The sequence below is a fragment of the Trichechus manatus genome, unplaced genomic scaffold (assembly GCF_000243295.1).
Source record: "Trichechus manatus latirostris isolate Lorelei unplaced genomic scaffold, TriManLat1.0 scaffold00079, whole genome shotgun sequence".
Classification (NCBI taxonomy): Eukaryota; Metazoa; Chordata; class Mammalia; order Sirenia; family Trichechidae; genus Trichechus; species Trichechus manatus.
In genome coordinates, this window is record NW_004444015.1 from 8,432,929 (window position 1) to 8,456,693 (window position 23,765).

Below are 23,765 nucleotides of genomic sequence, written 5' to 3' on the forward strand. Positions count from 1 at the left end.
TGATGCATCTTAGATGGCCGCTTGCAAGCTTTTAAGACCCCAGATGCCCCTCACCGAAGTAGGATGCAGAACATTCTCTTAATAAGCTTTGTTTTGCCAATTGACTTAGATGTCCCCTGAAAGCATGTCCATTTTAACCATTTTTAAGTGTGCAATTCAGTGACAATTACATTCACCATGTTGTGCAATCATCACCACTATTTCCTTAACATTTTCATCACCCTAAACAAAAACTCATTACCCCTCAAGCAACAACTCCCTCCTCTAATCCCTGGCAACCACCAATAAACTCCTGTCTCTATGCATTTGCCTATTCAAGATATTTCACATACATAAAATCATATAGTATTTGTCCTTTTGTGTCTGACTTTCTTCACTTAGTATGTTTTCAAGCTCCATCCATGTGTTGGCATGTATCAGGACTTGATTTCTCTATATTAATGAGTAGTATTCTGTTATATGTGTGTACCACATTTGGTTTATCCGTTCATCTGTCGATGGACACGTGAGTTGTTTCCACCTTTTGGCTATTGTGAATAATGCTGCAGTGAACATTGGTGTACAAGTAATCTGTTTGGGTCCCTGCTTTCAAGCCTTCTGGGTGTATACCTAGGAGTGGAATTTCTGGGTGGTGTGGTAATCCTGTGCTTAACTTTTTGAGGAACTGCCACAGCGCTGCATCATTCTATGTCCCCACCAGCAATGTATGAGGGTTCCAATTTCTCCCCATCCTCATCAACACTTATTTTTCTGTTTATCTGATGATAGCCATCCTTGTGGGTGTGAAGAGATGGTACATCAGTGGAAGCTCTTCCTGTCTTCTATTTTTCCACTCCATACTCCTTGTGTAGTTCAGCCAGGTTAATGTTTGGAAAATGCCACTTTGTGCCTCAGAAACTTCAAATGTCTCTCCATTGTCTAAGGATTAGTCTAACTTTTAAGGCTCCCACAGTCTGGCCCTGACTCACCTTGACTGTACAATGAAAGCTGTGAGAGCCGGAACTCAATGGGACTATCTTGTTTTTCTTGGCCTTGCAGTTTTTCTGCCTTTGACAGGGTGCAGTCTTACCACTTTTCTATCCTCTCTATTAGTGGAAAATATTTGCGTTTTCCTTCTCTGATAGATTTCCACCTTACACAGGTTCCAGTTTTCACAGGTTTTACTGTATGTTTAAAATACATGCTGCTTTGCCTTGATTTCAGCTATCAACATATCCTATTCATCTTTAAGACCTAGTTCAATTAGTTTGAACTTCTTTATTCATTCATCAACAACTATGTTTGGAGGGTCTTGTCATGTGCCAGGCACCAAGGATTCATCATGGAATGACAGGCTAAGTCCCTGTCCACACTGAACTTACATTCTACTGAGGAACACAGATGCCCCCTCCTCCCCCTGCAAAATACGCCCATGTTCCCCACTGAGTTCTGCCTCCTCCAGCCTCAGAACACTCTTTTTTCTAAAAAAATAAAGTATAACTCTAAAAATGCTACTGATGATATTTTTCATTGTACTAGAAATAACACATACAAATGAGTGTTGTCGTTCCAGGTGATGATCTTGGGAACTCCTAGACTTGTCCTGATGCTGCAGGCATTGTTCAAATATGTGTAGCCCTTTCCTTTAGGAACGTCCTCCAGAGCCTATTGTATATTCATCTAAATGTCTTTAGCCGTGGCAGATGTTCATCCTTTAAGAATGGATCTGATTTTTAAAAACACCCTCAAGTCTCCCAGAGCTAAGTCTGGTGAATTAGCTGAGTGAGAACGTGTGACAGAAGGCAGGAGGCAGGTTTTCCGACATGGCTTAACAATGGGCTCTTAAAGGTGCTTCCCCAAGAGAAATCTGGAGACGTAATGAACAGATGATAGCAGCGCTTTAAATAAGCTCACATCCTACTTTGAAGGATAGCACTAATTTGAAAATACTAGTTCTGGTACTTTTACTTGAAGACATTAATTTCAGTATTTTATAGTCACACTTACTGGCTTTTATTGCCTTATGAATTCTCAGCTTGTGTTTTTATCACCTTGTTTTTAGTGTTCAGCAATTAAATAATAAGTCCCTAAGGAGAAGGAAGTTTACTGTTTATTTATTTATTTGTTTTTTACTCACAGTATCATCTTTACATATAGTGGGTGCTCAGTAATTACGTGTTGATTACTTGATGAGGCAGTAATAAAGGCATTAGTTGATAGCATTTGTTTATACAATTAGTGTCAGCACACACTCTGATAATTCCCTGTTTTAATGGCATTAATTAACTTTAAAAATACCCATTTACAGTATTATGTCGGTCTCCTTTAAAAGGATTTTGCAAATTTAATTGGCATTTAAGGTATAGTACCATGAGGTGTTCATATTGGATGAGCTCATTGCTTCCCTGCAATAAAAATAAGCTAGACGTTCTCATAAAGTGAGATCTTTTTCTACCTTGGTAGCGCAAAAGTTGATCTTAATGTGAATTAATCATGTATTTTTGAGTTCTTTTCTTATTCCTTTGGAATAGCGGTTTATTGCATCCTGGCATTAGAAGGATTAGGACTGACTATTTGAGATACTGTTTCCTATTTTAGTGTAGACAGTTGATCAAATGAAAATATTAACCCTTTTTCTTAATTTTTTGCAGAACCTTTGTTTCATTTTGCCACAATTTTTGTACCAGTTCTTCTGTGGATTCTCACAACAGGTTTGTTTTTTGAGTTATTTGTTACCATGTAGTCAACACTCGCTGTTAGTAAATTACCTTTTATGTATTAGATTGTAGGGATTAGAGAGGTATGTCCAAAGATCCAAAGTGAAAGGATTTTTTTTTTTTTTTTTGGTTCAACAGTTGATCCTCTTGGCCTGGTTTTTGACAGTAGTAAATGTTTATGTCTTTGCTTTAGTAGTTTTCTTACTGTTATCTTTCTTTTTGAAAATTATTTGATACATCCTGTTGGGATGACCTTAAAAAGAGTATTTTGATTTTTTTTTTCCTTTTTAGTGATGTATAGAATGTGCTCCAATAATCCTAAAATGCTATAGCCAAATATTTCACTAAATAAAATCCCCCACTTTCGTAATTTCTCAAGTTGGTTTTATAGAGAAACGTTGATCTTCAAGCTGGCCAAGAAGTTGTGATTCCTAGCTAGAGCCTTGGATTATTTGAACCAAAAACCAAACCAAACCCATTGCCATCGAGTCAATTCTGACTCATAGTGACCCTATAGGACAGAGTAGAACTGCCCCATAGGGTTTCCAAGGAGCGCCTGGATTACTTGAAGCAACTGTAAGTTTTTTGCCTTCTATTGTTTTAAAACTTATTATATATAGAGTATACTGTATATTAGCTTGATACATAAGTGGTGGGGTGGGCAGGCATGTTGTAAAGTTCGTTTTAACAACTGAAATGGATTTTATGTTGCTTGTAGTGGAAGTATAGCTAAAACCCAAACCCATTGCTGTCGAGTCAATTCCAACTCATAGTGACCCTATAGGACAGAGTAGAACTGCCCCATAGGGTTTCCAAGGAGAGGCTGGTAGATTCGAACTGCTGACCTTTTGGTTAGCAGCCAAGCTCTTAACCACTGTGCCACCAGGGTTCCATTAGAGACTGAATCTAAATATCAAAGGTAAGCTTTATTTCTCATGATCCCTAGTGGTAGGAAGTTAAGTTTTTTCTCATTTCTTGGCTGTATTTCTAAGAGAATTTACTCTTCTCAGTGGGAAGCGGTTGCTTTCTTTCTCTTCAACTTGGCTCTTTGCTATTTGGTATGCTGTCTCTTGCATCAATGCCATGTCATCAGCCCCATGATACCAGTTAAGCAGATTACTTTATAATCATCCACCAGCTGTATGTAATGTCACTAGCCTTCTTGTGTTCAAAACTAATACCATTAGCTACAGAGAGTTTTATAAATTCTGGTGAATCTGCTTTTCTTGAACATTCAAATTGTCATTTACCAAAATGTTGCCAATTCCTCACTTCCTTGGATGAATGCAAGTATTAAAAAGATGTTTCAGATTTTCTTACTACCTAATTTGTAGCAAAGTGCTAAAGGGAAATTGACTGGATTGAGTTGAAACATTGTTTTTATTTTCAAAGGAGTCTGTTGATTTGTTATCTTTTTAAAAGGATGTTTGTGCATGTTTACCAAGCACAAGTTGATATGAAGAAAGAAAGGGCTTATTCCCTACAAAGGCAGTGAGATTCAGACCCTGGGCTGTCTTGCGTCTGTTTAGCTTAACTTTAAGTTCAGGTTTCCATCTGAGTGGAGTTGATATTTTGTTCTCTCAGTTGTTCAACTAGTAGGCCGTTCATTTAACAAGTATTTTTTGAGCTCCTACTATGTACCGGGCATGTATTCTAAGTGCTGGGGATATGGCAGTAATCAAAACCGACCCCTTTACCGTCATGGAACTTGCAGTGTAGTGATGGAGGAGAGACAGACAACAATCAAACAAATATGCTGGGCACTGATTTGTTCTCTGAGGGGGGGAAATAATAATAAAGCAATTGACTGTGACTGGGGGACAGACTGCTAATTTAGATAGGATAACCTGGGAAGATCTTCTGATGAGGTGACATTTGAGCAGAGACCTGAAGGAGATTGAGGGAATGAGTTACGCAGACATCTTAGAAGAAAATCGAACCGGGTAAAATGAAGGCCTGTTTGAGGAAGCAGCATGAGGCAGGATATCTTTAATTTTGACTTTGGTCTTGTAGTAGTGCTAAATGTAGCAACCTTTGTTCCAAATCTCTCTGGAGCACATGCTGACAGTCAACCTCTTTCAACCCGGGATTACATTAGGTGTTCTCTGCAACCCTGGAACTTGGAGAGCGGACTATGAATGTAGAAGTGGGACCAGGGTTCAGATTCTTAAAGCAAAAAATAACTCTTTCTTTAGCAAAGCTAGGATAGTACTTGTGACAGCATTCGTAACAGGTTTAACAAGAAACAGTATTATCAGCTAAACCTGTTTGTTTTGGGGAAGTTCTGTCTCTTCTAATCATGCATGTAAGAATTCGAATTATGTCTGATGTACCCTCAAACTACCATAGTAGAACAAAAGTAGATTGATGCTTCTTTTGTTTGAATGAAATTCAGGACTAAATTATACACTAGTCTATCTGAGTTTGTTTTTGTTTTTTCAATTTACTCCTTCGTGAAGATGGGTAGTTTCCAATGAAAGTGTAGTGTTGTGTGCCATAGATTAGTTCTCTCCCTTGAGAATTAAAAGGAATATAACACTTTTTTTTGTACTTTTTAGTTCAGTGCAGTATTTTTGCTGAGCTTAAGTCTTTGTTTATAAGAAAGCATGTGGCAAGTGCCTGCATGTTCTATGTATAGCCATATTTTTAACTCCACTGAGAATGTTACATGCATTACCTATTGCTTTAGCTCTACTTCAGGCCAGAGTTATGGTTCCCACCTCTGGGTTCCCCCAACTCCTTGTGCACTCACCACTCTGCCTCCACTCTGTAGAAGTTTTGCTCCTTGTGGGACAGAGGAGGAGACATTACTCTGTCCCCAGTACTTGGCACTTTGTAGGCACTCAGTAAGTGTTTATGGAGTGGACTAATGAGTGAATTAATGCTCTATTCAAAATTATTCCCAATTGTTGTGAGTCAAAGAATTTATCAGAACCCCCATTATGATATCAGTTGTATCTTTAGTAGCCATTGATGGGAAATACATAATTGTGTTAATTTAGGGTCAAACCTAAGTGCATATTATTAATCAAGAAACATTTATACGTGTGAACAATACATGAGTATAGGACATTATTTATTCAGTCTACAGGTAGCGGTTGTATGGACCATATCTAGCATCGCATAGATAAATACTGAACTCAGTAAGTGCTTTTATCAAAATGAGGTTCATAGGAGACCTAAATTTTTTTTCAGTACAGGAAGATTTATAATGTCAGATCAGTCATTTACAAAAGCATTATAGCTTTATAGCTTCAAATCTCTATTCACTCATTTACCCAATATTTTTTTTAATGCTTTCTGTATGCCAGATTCTGTTCTGGGAGCTCCAGATTGTCAAAGCCCTCCTGCCAAAGACCACCAGGAACACATCTGTAGTTGAACAAATTAGGTTTATTACTTGATGCAAGAGGAAAAACACACACCATGAGGAACAGTGGGGCCTCGTGGAAAGAGGATGTTAGAAAAGACTGGGATTCAGGCTTGAGTTAGGTGATTTGGGAGGGGGGCAGGTTTACGGAGATGGAGATTTGCTCTGAATTAGATACTGTCAGGAAGTAGGGGTAATTTTATGATTGACTATCTTAGTAAATCTTGTCCATAAGGAGTGAAGACTACAAGGAAGCTAAAGCTATAATTGGTAAAGAAGGAGTAGCCACTCACATTAGCCTGGAGAGAAGAGTGATTACTTTTGTGATGAGAACAATGTTCCTGTTTTGTCTGTGTTCAGATGTGATTAAAAAGTAGTCTCATTTGTGTCTTGCTCCATTGCAGTCACAACGTGGCCTTCTCTGATGCTGATGTTCTGTGAAATTGTTATGGTCAGTAGAAGACCTAGCCAGTGGTACCAGGACAGCTTCTAGAGGCTGGGAGCTGCTTTTCTCTTTCTCATGATACAGCAGTCAATAAAATAGATAAAAATTCTTGCCTTCATAGGGCTTAAATTCTAGTGTGAAGAGACAGACAGTAAACATACTAAATTTATTATGTAGATAAAGGCTGATTAGTGCTGGGGTGGGAGGGAGGCAGAATAAAGGAGACAGAATGTGTCTGTGAGAGACAGAGTGGCAATTTAAATCAAGGTTGGTCTCACTGAGAATGTGACATTTAAGCAAAGATTTGAAGGAAGCGAGGGAGTAAACTTCCCGTTATCTAAAGGAAAAATGCTTCGAGCAGAGGGAAGAGCCAATGCAAAGGAGGTCCTGAGGCAGGAGCATGTGACTGGAGTGGAATGAGTGAGGAGGAGAGTAATTAGAGATGAGATCAGACAGGTGGGGAGAGGCCAGATTGGATGGGGCCTTATAGCCACCTTGTTGTAGGAACTATTTTTAACTTTCAGAGTAATGGGAATCCATTGGAGAGTTTGAACAGAGCAATGACAGTTTGACATATTTTAATAGGACTACTTGGACCATTGTGTTGTGAATGGACAAGGGTGGAAGCAGGGAGACCTGCTCCCATCATTGAGGAGGAGGCTTGCAGGGTGGTAACAGTGGAGGTGCTGAGAAGGGAGCTGGTTCTGAAGATTTTTGAGTCAATAAAGACTTCGTCATAGATTAGATGTGGGGTGTGAAAAAGAGAGGAGTCAAGGATGATTCCAAGATTTTGGTCCTAAGTAAGCAGAAGGATTTAGTTGTCATTTCCTGAGATGGGGAAGACTTCAAGAAGCGCAAGTTTGGAGTGGGGGCAGGCCTAGAGTTTGATTTTGGATATGTTGAGTTTGAACTATTAGAGACTCAAGAGTAGATGTCAAGTGGGCAGTTGGATATATGGGTTTATGAGTTCAGGATGGGTCTGGGCTGATAATAGATATTTAGGAATTGTCAGTGAATGGGTGATATTAAAACCATAGGACTGGATGAGAGCACCTAGATAGCGAGTATAGTTCCAAACACTGAGCCCTGGAGCCCCCCAGCAGAGAGGTCGGGGAGAAGAGGAGACTGAGAAGGAATGGCCAGTGAGGCAGGAGGAAAACCAGGAGAATAGTTCATTTCAAAATATTTCTTGAGCCCTAAGTTTTACCAGGCACCAGTGTAGGTGTTCAGGTCACAGAAATTGGAGTGCCACCCTCTGAGACAAGGAACAGAGGATAAAGTAGATTTAGGAGAAAAGTTAATGAGTTTGATTTGGGACATATTGAGTTGGAGGTGCCCGTGGGACAGCTAGCATGAAGGTGGACATTTTGGTCTGGAGCCCTGGGAATTCTCGGGACCAGGGAAAGTTGAAAGTCAGGTCCATGTAGAGACATTTAACTTGGTTTTATGAATACATTTGATTAATCGTTAGTAAATGACTGCATTCAGAATCATAAATGTAGCCTTGGGAAGGTGACAGTGATATTTGAAAGCATCTCAAATATTAACAAAAAATTTGTGACAGAGGCTGGCTACTGCCTATATTTAGTTTCTCTGAAGGGTTCCTGACTTATTTGGTCTCCTTTTACTGACAAATCTTTTGAAGTTGTTGTTAATATTTATTAGAAATAGAGCTTATAACGTGTAAACGTTCTGAATAAGATCTCATTAGAAAGGAGGGTATGTTAATATGATGCATCACACTGTGTTAGTTTCTTCTTGTTTTAGCTGTGATTTTCCATGCACAGAAATGTCCTCTTGCAGGTGATTGTTACAGTACATTTCTTTCTTTCCTCTGTTGTTTGTCATCTCAGCCACTATATGACGCTGCTTACCTTACAATGTACAATATCTGCTTCACCTCCTTGCCCATCCTGGCCTACAGTCTACTGGAACAGCACATCAACATTGACACTCTGACCTCAGACCCCCGATTGTATATGTAAGTAGAAAATAGAATGAAAACCCCCTCCAACTTTCAAAGATGAACATTTCATTTCTTCTGAAGGTAGGAAAGACACAGAACCGCCTACCTGGATTGATTATGCATTTCTGTTCCTAATTTTTAGCTTCCAAAACCAGAGCATTCAGCAGGGAAATGATACACAGTCCTAGGTGTAGGTTCTGTACTTGAATACATGTGAAACATTTAGTTCAGAATCACTAATTCTAGAACATGAAACTACATTGTTATACTGTTCTGATGGTCTTGCAGGAAGACACAGTGTTTTAACTGCAAAAAAACAAAACTCTTTGGTAGTTGAGAATATGGATCCTAACGTGTAATGAATAGAATTGATAAGGTGTTGCCACCCTTTCTTTTTGTAAACTGCTCCTGAAGCAGAGTCCCTCTTTGTTAGCCCCATTCTAAAATAGGTTTGTTGAAGAGAATAATTAACTTATCCAGGCAAAGAAAGGCACGTTGTATTTATTTGATGTCTGTTGGAAATGGATGCTTTTCTTTATGGATGGGGAACTTGCAGTAGTCCCAGTTGCTAACCTACGAGTTAATTTGATTTTTTATATATTAAACCTAAAGCTAAGGATAAGGATGTTAATCTACAGCAGATTATAAACACTGCTAAATAGTGGATAGCAAGAGCAGTTGAGAGGCTAGGCGATTTGTTTGTCTGAATGAAGGTGCACAAATTTAAGAGACTTTTTTTAACCCATATAACTCATAAAACTTACATTTGATAACTGTTAGAATTATAGAGATTTGTAAAATTTATCATAATTTTAAGCTTTTATATGGAAAGGTTCAAACATACAAAAGCAGGGAGAATACTATTAATTGTAATGAACACCCCAATACTCACCACTCCAGTTCAACAATTATCTATTCATGGCCAATCCTTGTTTCATTAATAACCCCATCTGCTCTATCACCGGCTTATGTTGAAACAAATCTCAAACATTACATAAAATAGTTATTTCTGTATGTATCTCTTAAAGATAAGGACTTAAAAAAATAACAATACCCTATCACACCTAAAAACTTAACAAGTCCTTAATATCATCAAACATCTAGTCAATATTTAAATTTTCCCAAATGACATTTTTTTTAGTAACGCCATGTTTGTTTGAATCAGGATCCAAATCAGGTCTGTATATTGCAATTGGTTGATACGCTTTTTGAAGTATCTTCTAATTTTGAGTCTCCTTATTATTTGGAAGCGGGAGTGATAGTAATACCTATCTCATGTAGTTTTTGTGTGGATGAAAATAGATAATGCATACACAACTCTTAACCCAGTTCCTGGTATATGTTGTTGTTAGATGCCGTCGAGTCAGTTCCAATTCATAGCGACCCTATGTACAACAGAAGGAAACACTGCCCGGTCCTGCACCGTCTTCACAATCGTTGCTGTGCTTGAGCCCTGGCTTATAGAAAGTACTCAATAAATGGAATCTTTTATTATTAATGATGTTTGTTATTGTCAGTGGCCAGAATTTTAACTTAGCAGCTTTTTGACAGGTTACTTACTCCAATGCATTAGTCAGAGGTGATTTCATGAAGTTAAATCTGTGGCTCAGCCCTCTTCATTATAACAGGGTCAGCCCACATGCTCAACTTTGGCATTTCACCTTTGGTATTGCCTGCAGAGAGATTCAGTAACCTGTGTCATTTTTATTCCTCATTTCTCAATAGGAATATTTCTGGCAATGCCATGCTGCAGTTGGGCCCCTTCTTATATTGGACATTTCTGGCCGCCTTTGAAGGGACTGTGTTCTTCTTTGGGACTTATTTTCTTTTTCAGACTTCATCCCTAGAAGACAATGGAACGGTAAAAATAACATGTCATTACATCTTTCAGTATTATAAGCAGGACTTTTCTTTTTTCTATAGGCACTGAATCTATCATACATATACTGTAGCAGTAATCATTTTGCAAACTGTTTTTCTTAAGATACGGTGTTTAGTTTTCATAACTTCTTTCGAACAATAGAAATGTTGAAGTAAGAAATAACTTCCTATGTGCATGGCTAACTAGAGTGCATATATACAAACCTTTGGAAGCTTAACTCGGCTGTAGTTTTTACTAGATGAACAGAGTTTTTGGGATTTCAGACTTTGGACCCCTGCATTTTTTGCTTTAAAATAGGAAAAGCCTTTCTCACATCAAAGTCTGGCCCCACTCAGGTCTAATTCATTGTAATCTTCCATGCTCTGAGTTGAAGGTGGTAGCTGCCATATTTTTGGAGTATTCACCTAATAGATGGAGAGAAGGAATTCCCTCCCTCCTTCCCTTCCAAATGGGAGCATAGTGCTATTGAGAAAGCCTGCACTGGTTGTGCCACTGCCTTCCCAGCAAGCAGCCACATCAGTCTGCACCTGAACTGGGATGATTTTGCCCTTGCTGTACTTTGAGAAAGGAGCCCTGGTGGCACAGTGGTTAAAGTGCTCGATTACTAACCGAAAGGTCAGTGGTTTGAACCCACCAGCCGCTCCGCAAGAGAAAGATGTGGCAGTCTGCTTCAGTAAAGATTTACAGCCTTGGAAACCCTACAAGACAGTTCCACTCTGTCCTGTAAGGTTGCTATGAGTCCGAATCGACTCGACAGCAACGGGTTTGGTGTTTTTCGGTACTCAGAGTTGCTAATGTGGGACAGGTGAGGCCTCTTCCTCCAGCCACATGCCAGGAAAGCAAACACTGCCTTGCATGTTGCTTCACTGTGTTCTCCTTCGCGATTTCTGGGGTTCCTCTTTATGGTCATTCATTCTTTATAATCATAGTGTGAAGCAAAGCTAATGTTCAAAAAGAATTTACTGAGTACAATGACTATGTATAGAACCTAGACAATTAACACCTCTTATAGAAGTGAATTTGAAGGATACTTTGAAATTGGGAACTACAGTCAAAACCTCTCTAATTTGGACAAAACAGAAATCAGTTTACTAACAATCCATTAAAATTATTAATCACGAAGTAATTTCTAAAGAAATACAAATTGAGTACTTTATGGTAGTTACATGTGGCAGTCTGTGTGTCCTTTGACAAGTCACTTCCGTTTTCCAAGTCAACTTTGCCCATTCCTAAGAAGGGATGAGATGCTATGATTTCTCAGGCTTTATGACTGATCTTGTGACTTCTACTTTTTTATTTAGAAACTGTATAGAGCTGGCTACTGCTTGGAAAAAGTTTGCTCCCAAGTAGGCAGATACTCTCTGCAGTCCTGTTGACATGATTTATTTGCTCAGCAAACTCTTTAGGTGGTGCATGGGGGAGCTTCAGCCCAGCCTCTGTTCTATTCATCACTCATTTTGAGTTCATGAAGTCCAAATTAATAAGGTTTTACTATATATGTCACCATCCTTGTAAATGTTTGTTAAAATGACAGTAAGTGTAAGAACCGCTACCAGCAATTAAGCATAACACCCATGTATAATTTGATTGAATCTTTTTTTTTTTTTGCTTCTGTTAACCTTAATTTTTTATTTTCATTTTTTAAAAAACCTTTTACATTTCACTTTCTGTTTTAATGTTATGCATTCAGATCTTGACAGCGTTTGGTAAGCATATGTGCCACTCATTGCCATCGCTTGCATTTATACCTGGATTTGCTTTTCTTTGACGTGCACATGCTGACAGCTCAAATAGTTACAGCTGAAAAATTAGACTGTAGTTAAAAAGCTGTGAGTCCACTTGTCTGCAAATTTTTCCATATTTGAGAGTTTTAGTTCTATATTATAGGAAAAGCCCATATCGAAGTCTTTGTAGAGACATGAAAAAAATGGCTTATCTTGGTGAACAGCACTGTTAGTAGACTAATTTTTTCCTGCCTTTGTCACACCAATGAGTTCCCTGTTTGATGCTGCATGGAGTAATGGAAGTAAACCCTACGAACCACAGATGAGGTGTGTCTGTCCATGAAAATTTACAGTCACAGTAAAATCCAGCACTGTGGCCTGATCTTATTGACCAGATACTTCCCTAAGCAATTCATGCAAAATCTTGGCAGTTACAGGCAGGATTAAAATTGGCCTTTTATTTTTCATGGAGGCTTATGTATTTGTGGTACATGTAATTGTTAAATGTCTTTCAGGTGTATGGAAACTGGACTTTCGGAACCATTGTTTTTACGGTCTTAGTATTCACTGTAACTCTGAAGGTTAGATTTTTATTTATTCAAATATATTTAACACCATTTTTGTAATATTGTCTGGTTTTATCTGAATGTACCTCTTTTATCGCCTGATCTTTATTTTTATTGCAGGTTGTTATTCAAACCTTTGTCTGAAGGCTTACTAAAATAGCTATGATTCTAGGGATTTGGGCATTTGTATATTATTTTTGATCCTTTTTATTTCAATCGCTGTCTATCCTCTATTGTGTTTTACTTAAAAAAATTAGAACACTATACTTATGTTGGAAATCTATTCCTCTTTCCTGCTATTTTCAAGGCATTATGCTAAGTAGTATATAAACAGGCTGTGAGTGTGTGTTTCCCTGTGAAGTATTTGAAACTTTTTCAGATTTCTTACTTGTTTAAGAACCTCAGGCCTATAAAGAATTTGGGTTCTTAAGACAGTTGAATAGGTGTCCACAAACAAAACGTGTATACAAAAGAGCTTGGTAGGGAAGAAATTTTATAAAATGTATTTATCACTGAAATTTACCCATCTTAGTGATGAAATGCATAAAGATATACAGCGGATAACATATAAGAAAGGAACCCTGGTGGCACAGTGGTTAAGTGCTAACTGAAAGGTTGGTAGTTTGAACCCACCTAGTGGCTTCGTGGGAGAAAGACCTGGGGATTTGCTTCCAGAAAGATTACAGCCAAGAAAACCCTATGGGACAGTTCTACTCTGTCACTTGGGGTCTCTATGAGTTGGAAGTGAGTCAAGAACACCTAACAACAACATACAAAAAGGATAATATTGGCAAAATCCATTGGTATTAACATGCAGTCATGTAACAATGCTCTGAAGTCTTGCCAAATGCTATCCTGGATGCCCATGTGTCAGGACCCTGTTATAGTTGAAAGCATAATCAGGTTCTTTTGATCATTCCAGTAAGAAACACTTCACTGGGATCCAAGAATGAGTACCTTTAAATGACTCCCAGCCTGTCCAGTGGTCAAAACCAGAATTCAGAAATATAGTTGACAATGACCTCTGATCATTTTCCCCCCAACTTTTTGTTCCTGGTTTACTTCTTATACCGAATAGAACTAACATGTGTTTGTATTATCCATCTACTCTTTCAATAATATTTTAAGACTTTAAAAGAACATGCTACAATTCATCTCAGTTTAGCCACTTACTAGCTCTGTGTCTTTGGACAAGTTACTTCACTTCTCTGTGCCTGCTTTTCTATAAAATGGAGATAAAAGTAGCACCTACCTCTTAGGATTTTTGTGGGGAGTCAAGTAGTGAATACATATAAAGCACTTAGAAGGGTGTCTGACATAGAGACCATGCCCATTACAGTAAATGCTGCTTATTATTTATTACGTTTCACGGGATTGTAATGATTTGAGATGGAATCCCTTCCTGTTCCCTCTCTACTCCCCCCCACCCCCATCCTCGTATATGGTCCCAGAGCTACAAGTGGCCTTACTACAGCAGCTTTCAGATGTACCTCAAAGGACATCCACTCCCTTTCTTTTTGGATGGGTATTATTATGACATTTTCCCTAGCAACCCAGTGGGAATTCAAGGCTGGGCTGCATTAACAGTGTTATCGGCAATCCTGTTTATGAATGGAGAAACTAACAGAGCTGAGGACCATGCTGTCACAGCAAGTAACAAAACTGAGACACCACCCCCTATCCCGCCCCACCAAAAATTAAATGCTCTGGATTAAATGCCCCTGTGACCCAGAAGTTTTAAGCAAGCATAGCAGACCGTAGTTTTGTTTTTAGATCACATACAAAAACCCCAGGTCCTACAATCTGAAAAAAAAAAAACGACCAGTCTTGACAAAAACCTAAAAAGATTAAAATCTGAGGCAACTGAAAATTTTATTAATTTTATGGACTAGATAACGGTTTTGCAGCTGGAAAGGCACACTATATAATCAGCCCATGATCCGTTGCTACAGGACCCTCACCTGTTGCGTTTGAACTGTTTATGACTCCTTTATATAGTTATTCTGTTCTTCCTAGCTATCCCTTTCCTCGGTTCTACTGCTGTTCAGTATGCCTGCCTCTGCCAGCTAGGCTTTCTCCTTTTGCCATCATCTCCTCAGCTGCCACTACCTGAGGACTCCAACCCAAAACCCACTGCCGTCGAGTCAATTCCGACTCACAGCAACCTTATAGGACAGAGTAGAACTGCCCCATAGGTTTCCAAGACTGTAAATCTTTATGGAAGCAGACGGCCACATCTTTCTCCCACAGAGCCGGTGGAATTTGAACTGCTGACCTTTCAGTTGGCAGCCGAGCGCTTTAACCACTGTGCCACCAGGGCTCCTTCTAAGGTCTCCAGCTTCTTGGATGTTACCATGACCTCATTCCTTGCCCTTTCCTCAAGTAGTGAGGCACCAGCAGCTCCACCCCTACTAGCCACTTGGCTTGACCACACCTCCATTCCTGTACTTTAGAGTCTAGAGGCCTTAGGGCACAGCTAGGCTCTTTCTCACCCTGTTGTTGTTAACTGCAGTCTAGCTTATTCCTACTCATGGCAACCCTATGCGTACAGCATAGAACTGCTCCATAAGTCTGTCTTCCATGGTGCCACTGGGTGAGTTCAAACCACCAACCTTTCCACTAGTAGTCTAATGCTTAACTATCTGCACCACCCAGGGACCTTCTTTCTCACTCTAGCTCTCTGGAAGGTCTAGATTCTGTTCCACTCCTAGTTCCATTCCCCTCTGAATTCATGGCCCAAGCTCGCACCTCCCATAGGTATCCTGCTGCGTAACGTATGGCCTGGTGCAATTTGTACCCATCATGAAAGCTCTTGTGTTGTATCTTTGCAGCTCGCCTTGGATACTCGATTCTGGACATGGATAAATCACTTTGTGATTTGGGGTTCCTTAGCCTTTTATGTATTTTTCTCATTCTTCTGGGGAGGAATCATTTGGTAAGCATTTTATGTATTTTTCTCATTCTTCTGGGGAGGAATCATTTGGTAAGCAGCTGTGCATGTGTAATATGCAAATACAAAATAGATATATGTTTATGTACATTGATTTGTAAACATTGATTATACTTTCAAAGTTTTGATTATATAACAGTTCTTCAATATTAATGGACTGGAGTTATTTCTAGCCAGTAGCACTGCTCATTTTAAGTAAGTTTTCAAATACAAGTACATAGACTACAGGAGTTACTCAAAAGGGCTCCTTTCTGGTAGCCCCTGCCTGTATCTTTCAACTTGAAGGTGTGTAAACATCTGTGAATTGAAGCTGTAATTTCCAGCACGACACCACGTGTGATTTCCACTGGAAATACTCATCCTGTGAAGTTTCTACATGATAATTGACCAATAGATAATTATCCATTCAGACCCTATTCTCTCTTCATACTATGTAATTGTCATATATGCCACAATAGGTGTTCTCAGGGTATAGGATATGCACCACTTAATACCCAGAGAGTTATACCTTGAAACACCTCTTACTGTTTTTCAGGGTAAAGTAGACTCTGCATGTAGCTTGGTCTTAAAGTTTATTCAGTTCCTCTTGGTTCAGTAGATGTAGATTCTGAAATCTATTTCAAATACTCCACAGGAATACAGAGATGAATTAGACAGAACCTCTGCCCTCAGGGAGATTACAGTCTAGTGAGGGACACAAACTGTGATTGTGGAAGTTTTAAAGAATGAAAATAAGAGTTGCATCTCCTCTCCCTATCCCCAGAGGTCTACATTTTTTTCTAAATGTTGAAGTTGTTTAATCACTGGCTTCCCTTGAAAAGGATACCAGCAGCAAGAAGCATGGCTAGAGCAGGCCATAGGGTGAGAATCCAGGAGAACATACTTTCTCTGGTTTGAGCAAAATGATTAATACAAAACATTTTATTTTATCACAGAGATGTGAGGTATGGAGGACCATTTTTATGTCCCTTGAGACTTAATTAGAAGAAACTCCTACTATTTTGAAAAGGTTTTGTTTTACAAAAAGTCTTAAATAAAAATATGAATTACCTAATCACTTAAAGATATATCAGCTCTGAAAAGTGTAATTAAAGCATATATTTGGCACCTATATAGGTAATGATTGAGAGCAAAGAAGCTGAAGGAAATTCCTATTTTAATAATATACAAATGAATTAAAGTTGATTAACTAACTGTAATATACAATTGTAGGTCTGCCCAGAGTACCATAAATTTCTATCTGTGAATCCATGTAATCAGCATCTGAACTAATTAGGCAGAATTTCCACAGGAATAAAATTGTTTCTAGGAAACTGAAAGAAATCCCTAGCTCTTTCTACAGACTATTCCTTATTGATTAAAACAAATCCTTCACATGATTAAGACATTGCCTTAATAGGGCCTTGTTTGTTTTTATTCATTAGAATACTTACTAAAAATAAAATATTACTAAATCTATTTTTAAAATTGTGTTGCCTTCACGTCTGTCCTTGAGTAGAGCTGTCTGAGTTGAGCTACTACATGAATATAAACTTGATATTACAAAGCAACCAGCAAAATGTGACTAGAAACTTCGAAACTTCAGCTGAATGCTGGTTTCCGTTAATGTTTCTGGGCATGTTCTACCCTAAGGCATTGGAACACACCCCTCTTTCAGGGCAGGCGGTGAGAATGATGATTTCTGAGTACAAAACTCAATCCAGGAATAATATCTTTTGTTTTTTACTGCTCCCCTGCAGTGTTCCATAGATGTCATTCAGGCAAAAATAATAATTAGAGAGAGAGAGACACTAATCAAAGAGTATTGTGGGTACCACGTGAAGGAAGACCTGTGACTAGCCGTCAGTTTTCTGCCGGATCCTTTTTATGGCTCAGTCAACTGCCTAGAAAATTAGGGTGCTCTTCAGAGCTAGTCTGGGGCTAGAACTTGGCAGAACTCTTTCTTGTATGGAACCTTCGAAAGCCTATTTAGCCCAGGCCACATAAGTTTGTCCACCTCTCTGTCCTGCCCACTTCTGTTCCACTGCCTAGTCCTCATAGATGCAGAGCCACAAGCTTGATTTTGTGTTACCGAAGGATGTGCAAACATTAATTTTTAAATGAGAAGCACTTTATCTTCAGTGAATACTGCATGATGTAATAAACGGGACCCATCCGTTATCTACCTAAGGCTCCTAATCCTAGGATCTGATGTGCATCTGGACCTCTAGCAGCCACTTTCCACTTCTTCCCCATCAGCTCAGAAGAGCAGTTAAGTTAGCCAGGGAGGCTTTCTGCCGGGAAACTGGTGGTACTTCTCAATGGTTGTACCCACAAGTTTAGTGGATGACTTGGAATGAAATCTGACTTCCGAAGGAGGGGTCCTCCTCGATTTGGGGGTTCCAGGGCTTAATGTCCTATTAGCAATATTCTGCTTTTCTGTCAACCTACTTGGCCCATGCTAGAACTCAATATATATTTGTGGATGAAAATGCTAGATTCTTACCATTTGACAAGATGATAAGCTCTACAGTTACTTTGATATTATCATAGTTTTGGGGGGGAGGATTATAAAAATGTCTTTTAAATTTCTGAATGTAGAGCACAAAACCATCCTCATATTAATAAAACAACTGGGAAAGTAAAATGCTTGTTAGCATAGAAATTAAGCATCGTTTCTCTTGACTATCTTTGGAACTCCAGCATTTTCTAATGCAAATAAATATTCTGCAGTTGGCAGCTTTAGAGTTGATTGCTTGGTTGTTTTCAAGTCAAATGCATTTTATTATCTTTCTTTTTCCCTTTGATTATCATTCTTTTTCTTTCCAAACATTTGGTAAATGAAATTTGTTTACTACATTTGGGACATTCTAGAGAAAATTATTTTTATTAACGTGCATAATGAAAATTCCTTTTAAATACAAAAGACAGTTTCAATTACATTTCTATTTCATATGATAGAAACTGATTTGTTTTCTGTTATGTATTTTCTTTCCACTCCAGGCCTTTTCTCAAGCAGCAGAGAATGTATTTCGTATTTGCGCAAATGCTGTCTTCTGTATCCACGTGGTTGGCCATAGTTTTTCTAATATTTATCAGCCTTTTCCCTGAGATTCTCCTGATAGTATTAAAGACTGTAAGAAGAAGAAGTGCCAGGGTAAGAACTAAGTTTATACTCTAACATGATATTTTGAAGGGGCTTCAATATCTGCCGTGAACTAAAAACCTTATTTAGAGAACTGTATCAGTTACAGAATATTAAACCCCTCCTTACAGGTTCACCACTTAATTTCCTCTTCTGCATAAAAAGTATAGTAAAAACTTCGTTATCCAATGCAGGTGGTAAGTAGATTCCTTAACAGTGTTCTGTGTGATCTTTAGCAATCCATATGGAGTATCCCAAATATGCTCCATATGGAAATTTAAAAGGAAAAAACAAAATGATTTTATTTTGAATTTAACCTAGAATTTTTCACACCAGGGATTTCCACACCAACATTTCAGCTTTAACCTTAGAAATTTCCTTGTGGTTGTTTGCAGATTTTTTTTTTTTCAGTTGATAATCCTAATTTGCCTCTTTCAAACCTTTCCCCTTCCTCTAATTATAGTGCTGCTTAATCTCTGTATTGCTTCTAGCCCTGTCTGTCCAGCAGTATATTTGAACCAAAGAGAATTCCCTGGATGTGATTTCTACATCCTTACCCTCTTGAACACACTTTTAAAAAAAAATTCAAGATTGTTTTATGTGTGTGATTTTTTTTTGCTGCTTAAGTTGTAAATTTCTTGTGAGTATGAGAAGTTATTATCCTCCCTTAGCCCAATCACTTGGCCCTGTGTTATCTGATTTTTTTTTAACATATCTAAAAAGCCTTTGAAGTGAAAGGGGTAGATTAACCTGGAAAATAAAACTTCTGGCAGATTTTGACCAACAGGTTAATTAAATATATTCCTACCCACAGTAGCTCATTTTGCCAAATAAAACCCTATTTCTGTCATATTCACACCAACTAGGTCCTGTATCCCCTCCAAGACAATATTTTCAGGATATAGTGTAAGCTCTGTTTACCTTACCTGTTTGATCAAATTCATGAACCAGTTTAAGTCACCAGACTGGGTCGTCTGATTTTGTTGGTGGTGTTTTATTTGCTTGTTTGTTTGTTTGGGGGTCCCCCCGCTTTTGTATTGATGGAATCCAGTGATTGACATCATGCAGACATGAGAATCTGAAATGATTATAGTGGGAAAATCTTCAGTGATTAGATGTGTAAAGATCTTCACATTACAAGTTAGTGTCAGTCCCAGTCAATAACAATAGAGCTTCAGCAGCATAAGCTACATAGATTCTTGGCCAATCCATATATAGTTAGGTGGTCAGAATTGTCCTGAACTCCCTGCTTCTGCATGCCTTCTGGATTGGCACCACAAAATAGTGTTAGCCTAGCTGAGACTGCCTTAGTGTTTGCCTGAATCCTTCCAGTAGACCTTGCATTAACTCCCTCCAGCCTGGTGTTTGGTCTTAGAGTGGAAAAGAGGCATTTAATTGCCTAATTATACCTTATTAACAGTTGAACAGAGGAAAAGCAGGTTGATATGACAGATTCCTTTCAGAATGACTCAAGTAGCAATTTGAATGAAGCCAAATAAAAAATGTCACAGGAAGAAATTATTTGGTGCTTTTGTATAATAGGTAATCAGTCTGGGGAGGATCTCCTAGTTTCTCTTCCATTCTTATTCGGGAGTGCACCTTGGGTTTCTCCTAAATGTTTTTCTTATTTGGGGCAATGGAGCTCATGCTATGGTGGGTCACACCAGCTTCATGCTCTAAAGATGATACCAAAATCTGAGAAATCAGAACCTTCAAACACAACCTTTTTTAAAAATGTAGACACTGGCTGGAGGTGACTTTTATATAGGCTTAAAGGGAAGGATGCTACAGGGCAGTCACAGATAAAACCTTAGAACTTTTTTTTTTTTTTTGCCTCAATGCAAACAGCAGGTCCTGAACTTCTTTTGAAAGCATGGAGTTTTAGAACTGCAGCCCATTTTACTTAGCAGCATAGAATTTTGCCAGAGTTGCAGCATGAAATTTGTTTGCCATGGGTTTTGTCCATGGTAGTAGGAATATTAGTGTCTGTGCTGTAGCTTGGCATGTTGATGTGCTAGAACAACCGGGAGAATTTCCATGATTACCTTCATTCATTAAATCATTCATTCATTTATTTGTACCCTCATTGAACCAATAAACATTTACTGAACCACCTACTGATGAACATCTCTCTTTACATCCAGTGTCTGAAAGGCCAAATGGTTTCTCAGACTGTGCGATTCTGAGAGTTAGAGATGAGAGAGAACATTGCAGGCACTCAGCAGCGCTGCCTCTTCCTCTTTTTTTTTTTTTTTTTGGTGAGAAAATGCAAGAGCAATGTAGTGCATATGAATGCATAAAGGCCAGCTGAAACACGGCAGCCATGGCCATTCTGTTAAGTTACATCTGTTTATACAAGGCCTTATTTGGCTGTATCAAAGAGGCAGAGGCCACCCCTCAAAAAAGGAGAAAGTGTATCTTACTTTCCCAAAATATATTAGCCTTGATGCTTAGTGACTAGCAGTCTGACAATCCGGGGTGACTTCCTACTTTGTTCAGTATCCCTTTGCTAAGGCATTGGTCTCATTTTAGAAGCAAAAGATACTTTTACACTGGACCTGCCTCATGCTTGACAGGCTCCCTAGTGGGCTAAAGTGTGAGTCCCTCCCTAGAGGTGGAAGATCCCCCTGACTTTAACCAGTAAGCTTCTTGGACCCTTTGTACACATAGCCATAATGCCAGTGGCAGATTGGCTGCCAGTGTTGGTCCTACATGGACCTTGGCAGCTGCTTTGAGAAGGGAATTAAGTTATTGCACTTAACGATTATAGAAGCAGTCCTGGGATTTCCATTCAATTGAGCACTCATTGTCTGAGGGCCTACTATGAGTTAACTTCTGTACTAAACCAGTTGCCACTGAGTTAATTCCAACTCAGGGCGACCCCATGTATGTCAGAGTAAAACTGTTCCATAGGACTTTCAATGGCTGATTTTTTTGGAAGTAGATCTCCAGGCCTTTCTCCTCAGGTGCTTCTGGGTAGACTCCAACCTTCAACCTTTCAGTCAGCAGCCAAGCATGTTAACTGTTTGCACTACCCAGGGACTCCAGAGCTATTGTACTAGGTGCTAGTAATTCAGGGATGAATCAGATGTGGCCCTTGCTCACAAGGAGTTTAGGGTAAGTTAGAAAGGTAATTCATATGGAACACTTTTCTGTAAGCAGGTATAAAGCCAAACAGTAGAATCAGTGATACATGACTTGTTATAACACAGTTGAGCTATTTCTAAGTCACTACCCCCTGAAGTGTCCAGTGAAAAGGCTGGTATGGTGGCCTCCACCACAGCTGAGTTCTGTCATGACACTAGCATTATAAGGAATTCAGCTAGCTTCGAAAATAGGTTCCCTCACTCACTTAACTCAAGCCTTGTAGTTAAGCCACGTGTTCCTCAGCTATATTTTCAGCCATGAAGTTAATTTTTGTGCTAAGTCCCGTCATTTAGGACCATAGAGCTTTTCTTTAGCTTATAAAGTGACAAAGCTGCATAGCCATGCTGCTGACAGTGTATGATGCAGCTACCACTGAGCACTGCACACTGAACCACACAGTACTTCAAAGGAAATTTAAAGTTTAGGATTTGGGTATTTCAAAAAGCCATATCCCCTCTAAGCACAATACACCTGGACTTCACATTTCCAGTGGAGGCATTTTCCCCATATCCTTATGTAGTTATCTCCTGTCAGCTATCACAGTAAAAGAGAGGCCTGGCTTTGCCTGCTAGACATGAGGACACTATAACGGGAATGGGCTCAGCAACATTGTTGTGCCTAGCCTGGGACATCTGCACAAACAGGAAGAAACCTGCCATTGTGTAGGGAGCTCTTTTAGTGTGGAAAACGGAGAAAGGAAGAATGTCAACCACCTGAGCAAAATTCCCAGAGAAAACACTTTGAAAGTTTTGGAAAATACAGTTCATCATTGTAATAATAATGGTGATACTGATGATTACTATTGGGATTCTCACAGTGGCATAAACAGTCATGGGTTCTAAGGGTGGTAGCCCTGTGAAGTTGATTGGGAAAAAATAAAGTTAAATTGTCATGGTGTGCCTGTTGAGATGGGCCTTTATCCATTGGCCTCTTTGACATGCTGCTAATTGGGCCGGTGTCAAAGATCTAGGTGTCTGTTGTCGCTCATCATCTCCCCTTCTTCCCACTGCCCCTACCAGTTGTTACTATTGTCCATTTTTAATTGCTTTAGATCCTCTTTTCATGCTTTCTGCTGCCTTCTGTACTTTCATATTTCCTTTGTGAAGTACTCTTAACACCTATTTTATTAACCCAGAAAATTTCTGCTTCACAGAAATACTTTTATCTCTGAAGGTTGGCTACAATTTTTTGAGCACACCAAAATGTGCTTACAGTTGCAGTCTTAAATAGATAGACTTGTACACTAAACACGGGAGTGGAAGACTTGGTATCATATTAATCTTGTTACAAGGTTTTTGCCCACAAAATAGAAGATAGAAGCGATTTTTTAAAAAAAATTTCTCAGAAACTAAATATTTCTCCTGCTTTATTAATCAGTAGTTTGCATGTTGCCACCATGTTACCAGCTTTCTTCCTAATTTAAGGTAAAATATGAACTAGAAACAGGAATGTAGTTATGTCACAACATGCATGAATAAATCAAAGTATTTGCCTTTAAAAGTATAAGTGTTTACTAGACTGCTGGGTACATGGGTTACTTTAGCTTGTTTTTGTTTTTTAAGTTTGTTTTCCTTTGTCACTAAGTAAATAAATATGGGCAATCTTGATTTAGCAGAGTTTTAAAACTCATCCTCATAATTGACCTTATCTTCTGTTTTGCTTGGGCAATGCCAAAACCAAGTCTGTGAAATAGCTTATAATTTTAAGTACAGGAGAAGAAGGAAAAAAATAGCCTTCTAGGTTTTATAATTAAACATTAAGTTATAACTTTGTCTAGGTATTTTAAAAGAAATTAGCAGCTCTTTAATCTGCTCCTTTTGAAGTAGTCTCTGAAGGAAGAACTTAAGGAGGCCAATCAAATTGTGTTAGAAGAAAGTTAAGCATTGGTCCAGAGG

General features: G+C 38.8%; 1 protein-coding gene across 10 annotated transcripts in view; it reads left to right on the top strand.

Annotated features, from left to right (window-relative positions):
• Nucleotides 1–23,765, top strand: part of ATP11C (ATPase phospholipid transporting 11C) — a 182,191-nt gene that overhangs the window by 151,472 nt on the left and 6,954 nt on the right. For 6 of the 10 annotated variants that reach the window (XM_023735470.1, XM_023735475.1, XM_023735472.1 and 3 more), the window contains 6 exons: nucleotides 2,631–2,690; nucleotides 8,365–8,492; nucleotides 10,203–10,338; nucleotides 12,599–12,664; nucleotides 15,481–15,584; nucleotides 18,582–18,735. In XM_023735470.1, the coding sequence (XP_023591238.1) occupies nucleotides 2,631–2,690; nucleotides 8,365–8,492; nucleotides 10,203–10,338; nucleotides 12,599–12,664; nucleotides 15,481–15,584; nucleotides 18,582–18,735 (648 nt within the window). Of the gene's footprint in view, nucleotides 1–2,630; nucleotides 2,691–3,075; nucleotides 3,249–8,364; nucleotides 8,493–10,202; nucleotides 10,339–12,598; nucleotides 12,665–15,480; nucleotides 15,585–18,581; nucleotides 22,998–23,765 lie in introns of those variants that run through there. The other 4 variants (XM_023735471.1, XR_002824789.1, XM_023735476.1 and 1 more) reach the window with 4 other exon arrangements.